The 14,037-nt window shown below is 43.3% G+C and overlaps 1 protein-coding gene across 1 annotated transcript in view; it reads left to right on the forward strand.

Moving 5' to 3' along the window:
* Nucleotides 1-14,037, forward strand: part of LOC145346938 (collagen alpha-1(XXI) chain-like) — a 43,752-nt gene that overhangs the window by 3,418 nt on the left and 26,297 nt on the right. The window contains exons 2-3 of the mRNA XM_080194815.1: nucleotides 10,441-10,533; nucleotides 11,120-11,680. Coding sequence (XP_080050941.1) covers nucleotides 10,446-10,533; nucleotides 11,120-11,680 — 649 coding nt within the window. The 5' untranslated portion in view covers nucleotides 10,441-10,445. The remainder of the gene's footprint in view (nucleotides 1-10,440; nucleotides 10,534-11,119; nucleotides 11,681-14,037) is intronic.

The following is a 14,037-nucleotide window of genomic DNA, read 5'->3' on the forward strand; positions in this document are numbered from 1 at the left end:
CCATGCAATTTGACACACTGCCCAATTAAAATAACCATGAAGGCACAGCAACTGGACACAAGAGTTGCTCCTAAAATCGTGTCCCACTCCCATTTGATATTAGTGCAGCTTAGACAATATTATAATTTCAACAAGAACATGCTGGCAGTGTCCAAGCAGTGCCTGTGATGAGTGGAACACATCAGCAATAAGGTGGCTGGGGGAACACAAGGGGATAGATTGCTCAGCGTGGGCTGAGCTAGTGGCTGGCAGCCTTGCAGAGCGCGCCCCCGCGCCCTGAGCCTGGGAGCGCGTGCACGGGAGGCGCGCGCCACGCCCTGGGGGCGCGCACTGACTTGCATAGGAGCAAGGGCAAGTAGGCTAAGGCAGGATAACAGTCTGCGAGAACATTGAGTGCAGCGCTGCAAGTCAGAGAGTCTTAGAAAGAAAGGAAGAGAGAGAGACTGAGGGAGTGTAGGGAGGGAAATGATTTGAGTGTTCAACTTATTGGCTAAGAAAGCAGGCAGGGGTGGGGAGAAAGTCATCTACACATCAGATAGATGCACATTGACTTACAAACTGAACAGGTACCAAAAGTATATGAGAGAGAGAGAGACACACACACCAGGTCACAAGTGACAGGGATGCAGAGTGACTGGGAATAAAGTGATCAGAGACAGCGATAGAGATACAAGCGACTCCACAACTCTCTCCCAGCGATAGAGCAGCAAGCAAAGTATCTTTACGTGGGAATCAGTGAGCCAGCATCTCAGCAGTGCAACTTGTCTTGAACAGGTGAGTGTGTAACGCTCTGAAAAGATTTTGCCTTCAATGGTTTTTATGAATGTTTTAAATTAAGTAAGCACGAAAGCCTGTGATATTTATTCAAGTATCAATTGCTGGCTTTGCTTTAAGGAACATTTATTATTTAATTAATTGCCGTGCAAATTAGAATTGTTACATTTAGTTACCTTGTATTGGCTACTAAGAATACATAGATTATTTTCTTTTGTAAATATTATTTTTGCTACAAGGGCTCTATGCTTATTTTAAATACACTTCGGCTAGCATGTTGACAGCGTTTATCATTTTGCCAGTATCAATTGCACATAACTCTTGTCAACTGTTAGATTAACAACAACTGAAATTCGGATTGATACTTCTTAAGTGCTGTTGCTATAGTTGAAGTAATGTTGGTTGTAAGCTTGCATGGTTAGGGGAAATCAATTCTAGTAAATTGATATCGGATGAATTTAGTTCACATTTGACAGATTTCTTCCTGTTGCTGCTGGAAGACTTATTTAGTTATGCAAGCCAGCCTTTTCCGACCAGTGCAGCTGGAAATTGAAGTGTGTTGTTTTCAGAGTGTTTTATACCAACTGTATGGAAAGCCTTTTTTTAACATGTGGTTTTGACTAAAGTTGTCTGGATGTGTTTTAGGATATAATTATCACTTATATGTAATTGTAATAGTCCAGCAGACTTGATTCATTGAACTAATTGTTTGGGGAAAGTCATGCAATTCTTCCATCCAGGCTGGGAGACTTTAGTGGACACTGTTTTGTGGGCTCCCCGTTGGATGCCATGGTCTCTATGCATCTCTCAGTACCTGATTTCTGGTGCCGTCAACTCTGTACCAAAAATGGGTGCAGAGCTGCCTAATAAATGCTGACCCTAATTCCATATGTTTAAAATCTCATTCGTGGGGCTGGGTCTGAAGCCTCGTGGCCCGCTAAGCTCTTTCCCCTCCACCTCCACCTCCATCAGGAATATTCCACTCTGATGGAGTTTACTACAGCGTCCCATTTGCAGGAAGCTGGTGGTCTGACCTCACTTGTGCGAAGGGGGGCAATCGAGGCCCCCCGGAGGGTCAGGTGTCGGGGCAGGGTGTCCCCTGGGCATTGCGACCTTGCCTGGGCCCCCTGGTCTGGCAGTCAGTGTGGGGGGGGAGATCTGGAGATTGGGGTAGGGGTTGGTGGGCGGTTGAGGCTGGCCCAGGCATGTTTGGGGGGACCAACAATCAAACCATGGGGGAGTCGCGTGGCTAGTGTTGTAAGGTTACATCTTCGACCAGCACTTGAGGTGGCCAGCAATTGGGAGGCTGGCAGACAGGGGCCACTGCGGATGTGCCGATCTCATGCTGCTGCCTGTTCAGTGGGAATAGACCTGCCCATTGGTTTCTGGAGTGAATCACGCTAGTGCATAAAATGTAGGAGATTCATTTTGAAACTCCTGCTGAAAAAAACAGCAGGATTTACTCCAGTTTTTATGCTAATCCAACACTTAGAGTTCTTTTGGGAGAATCGCCCCTATGGTGTGTATAAAGAGAATGTGGTAGATGGATGTATGAATTTTCAGAAAGTATTTTATGAGGTGCCACATGAAAGACTTATTGCAAAAAATGTGCATGGCATTAAAGGAATATAGCCTTATGGATAGAAAAATGGCTTTGGTGGTGTTTCAGGGTACTAGGTACTAGTATGTCTGAGCGATCTCTGTGGATACCTCTTTGCTTTTCCATTTACATGCATAATTTAGGTGCCTATCAAGTGCAATTGTACCAAAGCTCACAAACAATTATATTAGGGAGCTTTGTGAAATGTGAGGAAGGGTGCAGAAAGATATAAATTGATGGCAATTGCAGTTTGTGACAAATATATTTTGGGTGGTAAAGGATAAAGCCCCAAGCTGTAAGATTATTAGCCAAGAGATTTAGGACTGTGGATACATATATCCTTAAAGTTGAATGTACATTCAGTGAAAAGGCAAATAGGATTCTGGGTTTTATAATGGGGGCATTAACACTGAAGCTTCAAAATCTTGCTGACTTTGTGAAAGACATTAGTTAGACCAAAGCTGGAATTATGTGCAGTTTAGTACTCCTTTACATAAAGCATGCTACAAACATGGCAAGGGTAAGAAATGTGAAGAATGACATGAAGAAAAGGTCTATTTTTATGGGACTAGAGACGAAGGAATCTTTTAACTGTTTTTGAAATTATGGAAAGCTTTGTAATGGTGAGCAATTAAGGTGTGTTTAGAGTGATAATTACCACTAAAAAATTGAAGGAGAGGTGAGGGGATATTGTGATGACAAAGAGAATTAATAGTATGAAATTAGGTTTTGTAAAAGGAAGCCATATTTTCATATTGTTGGTTCATTTCTTTAAGGGGAGGTGTGAGGATACTGTGCTTTAAAAGATGTATTTATGTTATGTTTCTTGTGAGGGGTTTTTAAAATTGAGCCCTGTAACCCAGTGCCAATTTGTCTGGGTGCCAGACAGCTCACATGCTGAGACTGTGTGCAGTTCTGGTCACCTCACTATAAGAAGAATGTGGAAGCATTGCAGAGAGTGCAGAGGAGATTTACTAGGATGCCGTCTGGTTTGGAGGGTAGGTCTTATGAGGAAAGGCTGAAGGAGATGGGGCTTTGCTCTTTAGAGTGGAGGACGATGAGAGGCGACTTAATAGAAGTTTATAAGATGATGAGGGGGATAGATAGAGTGGACGTGCAGAGACTATTTTCTTGGGTGGATGTAGCTGTTACTAGGGGGCATAACTTTAAGGTTCATGATGGGAGATATAGAAAGGATGTCCGAGGTAGGTTCTTCACACAGAGAGTGGTCGGGGTGTGGAATGCACTGCCTACTGTGATAGTGGAGTCGGACACTTTAGGAACTTTCAAGCGGTTATTAGATAGACGCATTGAGCACACCAGAATGATAGGGAGTGGGATAGCTTGATCTTGGGTTTGGACATAGCTCGGCACAACATCGAGGGCTGAAGGGCCTGTACTGTGCTGTACTGTTCTGTGTTTCTCTGTTTAATACGGGCTAATGATTGATTTTGGCTTGGGACGTTTGTTTTAACCTGAGTTAATGCATTTTTGTTTATTTGTTTTTGTTTCTTCCCCTGGGACTTCACAGTAGGGTTTTAATTAGGTTGATTGACAGAATCATGTGCTTACAGGGAAAAGCTGGGTTCTAAAAGAAGCAAAAGGTGTCCTTCCCTCTCCAGAGGCTGCTATGACCTGCTAGGAGAAATTGGTCTTTCTCTCTCTCTCTCCCTCACACCAGAGCATTCTGGAGACTTGTGGATAGGCAGCACATAAGTCTGTATGTTGCTTACTGATTTCAAAGGGGAGTTTAAGTCTATAAGTCTATTGCTGGAATTGTAACTAATAGAGATAGGCTAGCAGTTAAGAGTTGTATTTTGCTATGTTTAAGTATTTCAATTGATAAAAGTATAAGTTAAATTGTATTAAATAAAGTTTGTTTAAATAAAAGCTTCCTAGTGTGTCAATAATAACACCTGGAGTGAAACACCCTTTCCTCACATTAATGCCAAAATAGAAAAAAACGATTGAGGTCAAAGTATCCCATAACATACTTTGGTATTTCTGATCCATACTTTAACAATATTCTCTTCACAGAAAATGATATTGGAGCGTAGATGGCTTTCCCGTATACAAAGACTGTCACATCATTTCAAAGAGAACTAGATAACTAATTGAATAGGAAGGAAGTGAAAGGATATAGGAAAGTAGAATTGGAGTTAATGGGATATACATTAGTCCAGGCTCAAACCAAGAAATCCAAGCTTATCCTGAAATTGGACCTCAGGTCACATCCGCATCATGTGTGTCCGTACAGACAAACCAACCCACAAGTTTCAGGCATCTGGCAGGAGACAGATTCAACACCCCATTCTGTGACTTTCCAGCATTCCTCTGCACATCTCTCCTCAGATCAACACAACTTGCAGCTGCCCTCGTTCCCCTCTCTGGAGGCAACTTACATTGCCATCTATGAAGCCAGCACTCATTCTTCGCCTCTTGCATATGTGCGTAACAGCCCCCTTCATAAATGATTTCCTTCCCTCTTCATGCTGGAACCCTGACCCAGCATCGGTTTCTGGGACTTTTCTGCCCTGCTCTCCCCAGCCTGACGGGAATAGTAACCCCAGTTGCCTGGGAAGATTCTGCCCATATGTACTGTTGTAATAACCGACACACAGCAAGGTCACACAAAGAGCAATTTGTGACCGCACCATTTGTTTGAATGATGTTGATTGAGAGTTGAATGTTGGCCAGAACACCAAGGAGAACTCCCCTGCTCGTCTTTGAACAATGCCTTGGGATCTTTTACATCCAGCTGAGAGGACCAGTGGGGCCTTGGTTTAATCTCTGATCTGAAAGACAGCACCTCCCTTGGTAGAGCGCTGGAGTATCAGCCTAGATTTTAGTACACAGGTCTGTGAAGTGGGACCTGAATTCACAACCTTCTGACTCTGAGAGTGTGCTATCACTGACAAAGGAATGGTACAGGAGGGACAAAATGTGCTGTGATTTCTATGATTTTAGTTTTGCCCAATTATCATCAGTTTGGCTTTTACGTCAAATTTATATAACAATATTGATGTAAAATGTAATTGTAGTCAATATTTACTTATTCTAATATAAAGGCACATGTATACTGTATAATATTTAAGTAAAGGACTGAATGACAGGTAGTTTTCTTTGTTCCCAGGGATAACTTTGGTTGGAACAAATAGGTTGCTATTTAACCTTATTTTTCTTTCAACCATCAGCCACTGGTGCCCACGCACCTAAGTCATGGGGTGGCACAGTGGTTAGTGCCTCACAGTGCCAGGGATCTGGGTTCAGTTCTGGCCTTGGGTGACCATCTTTGCACATTCTCCCTCTATTTGTGTGGGTTTCCTCTGGTGCTCCGGTTTCCTCCCACTGTGCAAAGATGTGCATGTTAGGATGATAGGCCACACTAAATTGCCCCTTAGCATTAGGGGGGTAGTAGGGTGTTACGGGGATTGGGCCTGGATGGGATTGTTGTTGGTGCAGGCTTGATGGGCCGAATGGCCTCCTTCTGCACTGTAGGGATTCTATGATATCTCCTCTACTGATTGCAATATGACTTGATTCTGCTGTAGGGAATTAAGATACTTGTTACTGCTCCTCAAGCCTTAATGAAAAACATGAAGACAACAACTGGTTGTTTGGAAAGTGAAGGCTGCTCGGAAACGTTTTCAGGTTTTACTTAATTGGTCTTAGCAAGCTGTTGAATGTTTTTTTGAAAAAAATATGTTTAAGTATTTCAACATACATTTCTTGGCAGTAGAAAACTGCCTTTTTGCAGCCCACACTTAAGATGTAATCTTACCCAGGACCTAATGAGTGGAAAATCAAGGAATGTGTGGTCAAAGTTGCTGATGTACCATCCCAGCAGCTTAGATTCTGCTCCAGGAGTGCACATGCATACAATTGTTCATTCAAGTATATTTTTCGTGAATCCCGTACGTTGTGCAGAAGATCGTGCCTGCAAAGGAACCAGATATATAAGTGCATTCACTCCCTTTTTAAGTAGGAATTTATAGTAGAAGGTGTGGGAGGAAACTTTGAACAGGAAAAGGCAGAAATTAGCATGGGCTCGCCAGAAAATACAGCAGTTTTCACAAACCATGAAGCCTGAAGATCACTAGAAATTTTTCCTAGAGCCTCTTTTTTTAATATTCTTTCATGGAATGTGGTATCGCTGGCAAGACCAACATTTATTATCTGTCCCAAATTGCCCTCCAATGTAATGTGAGCCACCTTCTTGAACTGCTGCAATTCCACTGGTGTAGATACACCACAGTGCTTTTAGGAAGAGAACTCCAGGATCTTGACCCAGTGGCAATGAAAGAATGGCTAGTTCCGAGTCAGGATGGGTGTGTAGATCAGAAGGGAAACTTGCAGGTAGTGGTATTTCCATGCACCTGCTGCCCTTGTCCCTTTATGTGGGAGAGGTTGTGGGTTTGGAAGGTGCTGTTGGAGGAGCCTTGATGAGTTGCTGCATTGCCCCTTGGATATAGTACACTGCTGCTGCTGCTGTGTGTCGGTGGTGGACAGAGTGAATGTTTCAGCTGGTGGATTGGGTGCCGATCAAGCGGGTTGCTTTGCTCTGGATGGTGGTCAGCTTCTTAACTGTTGGAGCTGCACTCATCCAGGCAAATGAAGAGTATTCTGTCATACACCTGACTTAATCCTTGTACATGGTGAACTTTGAGTCAAGAGTTGAGTTGATCATCCTCAGACTTCCCAGTCTCTGACCTGTAGCCACAGTATTTATATCCAGTACAGTTTTTGGATGTTGATAGTGTGGAATTCAGTGACAGTAATTCCATTGGATGTCGAGGGGAGATGGTTAGATTCTCTTTTGTTGGAGATGGCCATTGCCTGACACATGTATCATGTGAATGTTATTTACCATTTATCAGCCCAAGCCAGAGTTTTGCCCTGGTCTTGCTGCATCTGGACATGGGCTGCTTCCATATCTCAGGAGTTGTGAATGGCACTGGACACTGAGCAATTGTTAGCATACAACCCGACTCTGTCCTTGTGAAGGAGTGAGGCCATTGTTGGAACAGCTGAGGGTGGTTGGTCCAAGGGCACTACCCTGAGGAACTCCTGCAGTCGTGCCCTGCGACTGAAATGATTGGCCTCTAATGACCACAACCATCTTCCTTTGTGCTAGATCTAACTCCAACCAGTGGAGAGTTTCCACTCTGATCTCAATGACTCTCCAATTTGTTTAGGACTTCTTGATGCCACACTTGGTCAAATGCTGCCTTAATGCCAAAGGCAGTTACTCTCAGCTCACCTCTTGAATTCAGCTTTTTTGGGCATGTTTGCTCTAAGGTTGTAATGAGGTCATAAGCTGAGTGGCCCTGGCAGAATCCAAACTGAGCATCAGTGGGCAGGTTACTGCTGTGTAGGTGTTGCTTGATAGCACTGCCGACGACATCTTCCATCAATTTTCGGATAATTGAGATGGTAATTTGCCTTTTGTGGATAGGACATACCTTGGAAACTTTCCACATTGTTGGATAGATGCAAGTATTGTAGCTGTACTGGAAGAATTTAGCCAGGGGCTTGGCTAGTTCTGGAGCACAAGTCTTCAGTACTATTGGTGGAATGTTGTCAGCCATTGCAATTTCCAGTGTCTTCAACCATTTCTTGATATCGTGTGGAGTGAAGATTGGCATTTATGATGCTGGGGACTCAGGAGGAGGCTGAAATGAATCATCTATTCAGCACTTCTGGCTGAAGTTGGGTGCAAATTCTTCTGCCTTGTCTTTTGTATTGACAGTCTGGGATTTTCTATCATTGAGGATGGGGATACTGCACCTGTTGTTTAATTATCCATCACCATTCACGACAAGATGTGGTGGGACTACAGACCTCAGATCTGATCGGTTGGGTGTTGGACTGCTTACTTTTTTCTATCTGCTCAATTGAAGTAAACTACAAGTGCTGGTCATGCCTCCATGGGCTGCTAAGGATTCACAATGGGGCAAATAATTTCTGGCCATCTGCCACACTGGCGCAACTCAAGTCAATTTTTACTTCAATGTGTCAGAAAAGAGCAACACTTGGGTTTTTTGGTTAAATGCCAGATGAGGAATTTTGGAAAAGGGAATGGAAAAGTGTGAAGATAAAAAAAAAATGTCTACAGGAGTCGTTCCCAATCAGTATCTCTGTCGAGGTCCCCCAAGTGTGCCACAAAAAATGATTCAGAATGATTAAGGATTCATGTAATAAAATTAAACTTTGTCTTCAGCTCTCTGGTTGGCACCTCCAAGACTCAATGATGGTTCCAGCGCAAAGGTCGGCTGGGAAAGAGCTGCACATACGTGGTTTAGCTTTTTTACTTTGTTCAGATCCATGTACACGACCAACGGGACTTGAAGTTGAAGACAAAGGTCCCATGTGCTTTCACAAAAAGCAAAAACTCAGAAGGGCACGAAAACACTGGGAGAAGCGAGGGAGACAAAGATACAAATTAGCATACGCTGTTCTGAAAATAACAATTTTGAAACCATGCCAATAACTTGCGCCTATAGTTTTGTTTAACGAATGCCTAGATATGAGACTAGCATTAAGCTCAGACATAGAATCCCTACAGTGCAGAAGGAGACCATTTGGCCCATCGAGTTTGCACCAATCACAATCCCATCCTGGCCACATCCTCATGCCCCACATACTTACCTTGCTAATCCCTCTGACACTAAGGGGCAATTTAGCATGGCCAATCAACCTAACCTGCACATCTTTGGACTGTGGGAGGAAACTGGAGCACCCAGAGGAAACCCATGTAGACACAGGGAGAATGTACAGACTTCACACAGATAGTGACCTGAGGCTGGAATTGAACCCGGTCCCTGGTGCTGTGAGGCAGCAGAGCTAACCACTGTGCCATCATGCTGCTCAGGACTTCTGTCCTGCACTTCAGGTTTATTTTTAAATCATATTACCACTTTTATTTCTCATATTTCATTTTTCTACCTGAGCTAACAGTACTAAAAATATTCATACAAAATGCTGCAGATGCTGGAAATCTGACAATAAGAAAAAATGCTGGATCAACTCAGATAATAAGGCAGCTTCAATGGCAAGAAATGTTGATGACCATTTCAAAATACTAAATCTTGTGTGAACTGGATAGGAAATCAAGGTTCCCTTTACACAGTTTATATTTATATTGTATTGTTTGCATTCTTCCAAATCAATGGCCCAGATTTTGCCATAACTGGAACTGAAGCTATCAGCGCTCAGCATTATTATGGCGGAAATCAAAACTTTTGGCATACACACATGCACAGTAAACCCAAGTTTCCTAATTCCCCCTTGAATTTCTGCCTGCATCACATTTCTCCCTGACAGCGACTGCAGGCTGAAATTTGCCCCAAAAAAGTATTTCGCTGGAGGACAGTTCGAGAAAGTAGGAGGTGTGCTCCAAAATTTTTTATAGTATACCGTGACACACACATAGTTGGGAACCACTAGTCCACTGGAAATGTGGATTGAGTATGATAAAGTTTGCTGGTTAACACATTCTTTGTTTTGACAAAGCTGACCCTAGCCATCTTGTTCTCATTCGGATCTCCCATCGCAGTGGTGATCTGCCCCGAGGTATGTGAACCTGTTCGCTTGTTTCAGGGCTTGTCCACTTACTTCAATTTTCAGCTTCTGTGTTAATTCTCTGTTTATCACCATTGCCTTGGTCTTCTTTACATTGATTATTAATCCATATTCCACATTTACTGCTTTTGCTTTGTTCTTCTACATTAAAGATGCACCAATACACACAGGCTGCTAAAAATCCATTTCATTGAGAGCACAGTAATTGCAAAATATAGTACAGAATTCAATGGGTCAAATATCTTCCTTCAATGCAGGTAGGACTCTAAGAAATGCCATAGAGTTCATAGAGCAGTATTAGTTCAGAGGACCAGCAGGATAGTGGAAATAAGGGGCTGAATGGCCTACTCCTGCTCCTATTTCTTACAATCTTATTATTACATGATTTGGATTTTACTTCCTCATTAAGGAGAAGTCAGACTTACAAGATGTGCTGAGATCTGCGAAGTTCAACAATGAAATAATTGTTCTTCTTTGCCCTATAGGCACAATGAAGTCATGCATATTACAAGCTTTGGTGATCTGTTTGTCATCTCATTTGTTTACTGGGGCTGTACAGGATGAAAACGTAAGAGCAGGTAAGAACTCTATGTAATATGTCAGCACATGTCCTTCTCTAAGGCCGGCAAATGGGGAGCAACATGGTGCTGACATATTACATATCATTGTCTGTCATTTATATGATGGTCGGCGCAATCATCGCTTGGATGACAATGACCTGAGGCCGGATTTGAACCCACATCCCTGGTGCTGTGAGGTAACAGTGCTAACCACGGTGCTACTGTATCACTTCAAAGCAAATGTGTGATATCCTCCACCATGAAGTTGCTATTTTATCATAGAATCATAGAACCATAGAATCTCTACAGGGCAGAAGGAGGCCATTTGGCCCATCAAGTCTGTACTGACCACAGTCCCATCCAGGCCTTATTCCCGTAGCCCCATGTATTTATCCTAGATAGTCCCCCGATACTAAGAGGCAATTTAGCATGGCCAATCCACCTAACCCTCATATCTTTGGAGTATGAGAGGAAACCCACTCAGACATTCCCGAGGCTGGAATTGAATCCGGGTTCCTGGCGCTGTGAGGCAGCAGCGCTAACCACTGTGCCGCGATGTTGTAACTTTTTGAATAAACTCTTAGCTTTCTCCCCCTGTCAATAGGATGTCGAACGGCAGTCAATGATTTGGTTTTCATCATGGATGGATCTTGGAGTGTAGGATTCAACAATTTTGAAACAGCAAAAATGTGGCTTGTTAATGTCACCAGTGGGTTTGACATTGGGCCTGAATACACACAAGTGGCGGTTATCCAGTACAGTGACAGTCCTCGTTTGGAGATTGCATTTGGCCAATTCTTGACCAATAAAGAACTCGTGGCTGGAATAGAGAGTATTCAGTACCTTGGCGGAAATACACAAACGGGCCGCGCTATTAAGTTCGCAACGGAGACAGTTTTCCCTTCTTCGCAAAGAAATAAGACAGCTAAAAACCAGATTGCCGTCGTGGTCACAGATGGAAAGTCTCAGGACGATGTTGTTGATGCTTCTGTTGAAGCGCGTGCAGACAAAGTCATCTTGTTCGCTGTCGGCGTCGGGTCAGAAATAACAGAATCGGAACTTCAAATGATCGGTAACAAGCCCTCCACCACCTATGTTATATTTGCTGAAGATTATGAAACTATAGACCGCATTAAGGAAGCAATGCAGCAGAAGATATGTGAAGGTAAGCATTTACTTGCCTTTAACTATTGGTGGCCTTGTCGTAAGCGATCACGTCCCGATACAATGGCCAGAATTCTCCGATTTCATACGTCAGGCCTCCGCTGCTAGCGAGAATGGAGAATTTGGTGCTCAGCCAAATCTCCATTCACAGCAGGGGGACTGGAGAATTCCAGCCGCGGGACTGGAGAATCCCAACCGCGGGCAAGGTTGAGGAATTCCAGCCAACATTTTGCATTCCAATTTCGTGCCTGTAAGTTACTGGAAATCGCAGAGCCTTCCCCAGTTTTTTGAGCAACTGGATATTGCTGCCAAGAAGCTAAATGTTTCATTACTAAGCAGCAAAGAATTGATATTGTGTAGTTTAATTTATTTAAATTGTACTTCCCATGAGCTAGTCATGCAGTGACATTGTAATAGAGAACCTCGCAGCGAAGAGTGTCCCATGATCTTGGATGGAGGAAGTTGTATGATGGTAAAGGCTGAAATTCTCCAGCTGTTCACCTCTCGTCCTTGCAAGCAAGGACAGAGAACTTGGTGCTCAGAGAATTCTGGCAGAAAGCCAGAAAATTCTGGCCAATGTGTCTATAGGGGATGATGGGAAAAACTCAACAATAAACAGCTACTGCACCTATCAATAAAGCGTTGAAAATAGGAATTAATATACGTGGGGTTTTATCCAGTGACACCTCTGAAAACTTGCTGGAAATCTTATTTGGTTCTTTTAGTGATTCTCTGCATTGCTTTCCAACAGTGGCTGCAAACACAGATTCATTTACTTATGTTGCATTGAGTGAAATAACATATCTTTAGGAAAGGTTTCTTTGAGTTCCCTGAGAAGGAATGAATTGGAAATTCCTCCTGCTGTCTTCATTTTCCAGAAACATAAACAGGGACAATTCTTCTGAATTACTATTTGGTTTCTTCCTGTTTTTTTATATTCATTCGTGGTACGTGGGCGTAGCTGGCTGGTCAGCATTTATTGCCCATCCCTAGTTGCCCTTGAGAAGGTAGTGGTGAGTTGCTTTCTTGAATTGCAGTCCACGTGCTGTGAGTTGACCCAAAATGCCATTAGGGAGAGAATTCCATGATTTTGACCCAGCAGCTCTGAAGGAATGGCAATATATTTCCAAGGATGATGAGTGGCTTGGAGGGGAACTTGCAGGTAGTTGTGTTCCCATGCATCTGCTACCCTTGTCCTTCTGGATGGACATGTTTGTGGGTTTGGAAGGTGCTGTCTAAGGACCTTTGGTGAATTGCTGCAGTGCATCTTGTAGATAGTACACACTGCTGCCACTGAGTGTCAGTGGTGGAGAGATTGAATGTTTGTAGATGTGGTGTCAATCACGCGGGCTGCTTTGTCCTGGGTAGTGTCAAGCCTCTTGAGTGCTGTCGGAGCTGTACCTATCCAGGCAAGTAGGAGTATTCCATCACACTTCTGACTTGTACCTTGTAGATAGTGGATAGGTTTTGTGGAGTCAGGAGGTGAGTTACTTGTTGCAGTATTCCCAGCCTCTAACCTGCTCTTGCAGCCATTGTGAGTCCAGTTGAGTTTCTGGTCAATGGCAACCTCAAGGATGTTGACAGTGGGGGATTCAGTGATGGTAATACCACTGAATGTCAAGGGGTGGTGGTTAGAGTGTCTCTTATTGGTGATGATCATTGCCTGGCATTTGCGTGACGTGAATGTTACTTGCCACTTGTCAGCCCCAGCCTGGATATTGTCCAGATTCTGTTGCATTTGAACATGGGCTGCTTCAGTACCTGAGGAGTCCCGAGTGGTGCTGAACATTGTGCAATCATCCATTATCACTAGATTTCCTCCCATTGCTTCAGATTTATTTCAGGCAAGTGATTTTACATTAGTGATTCTCTCATGGAGCACTGAATGGCTTTTGCAGAAAATGAGCAGTTCAGATCCAGTGCCATAAGTGTCTGGAGTATGAAGACTTCTTGGGTAGTAACCTCACAGGAAAGTCCAGACTAGATAACTGCACTGGAGTGAGCCACACAGAAACATGCAGAAGGTTGAAATTTCTAGACATGCATCTATGGTAAAGGTATTTATTGCTCATTAAATTCAACACTAATTATTTCTGAATAATGGGTCCAGCGTTAAAACCAGTCCACATGAAGGGACTGCTGGGGCATTGCTGACAATGCAGCATTGCCCCAAGATAAAGGCAAAATACTGCGGATGCTGGAATCTAAAACAAAAACAGAAAATGCTGGAAAATCTCAGCAGGTCTGACAGCATCTATGAAGAGAGAATAGAGCCAACGCTTTGAGTCTGGATAATGCTTCGTCAGAGCTCTATTCTCTTTCCACAGATGCTATCAAACTTGCTGAGATTTTTCAGCA

This window comes from Carcharhinus amblyrhynchos, chromosome 8, assembly GCF_965287045.1.
Source record: "Carcharhinus amblyrhynchos chromosome 8, sCarAmb.v2.hapA, whole genome shotgun sequence".
NCBI classification, from domain to species: Eukaryota; Metazoa; Chordata; class Chondrichthyes; order Carcharhiniformes; family Carcharhinidae; genus Carcharhinus; species Carcharhinus amblyrhynchos.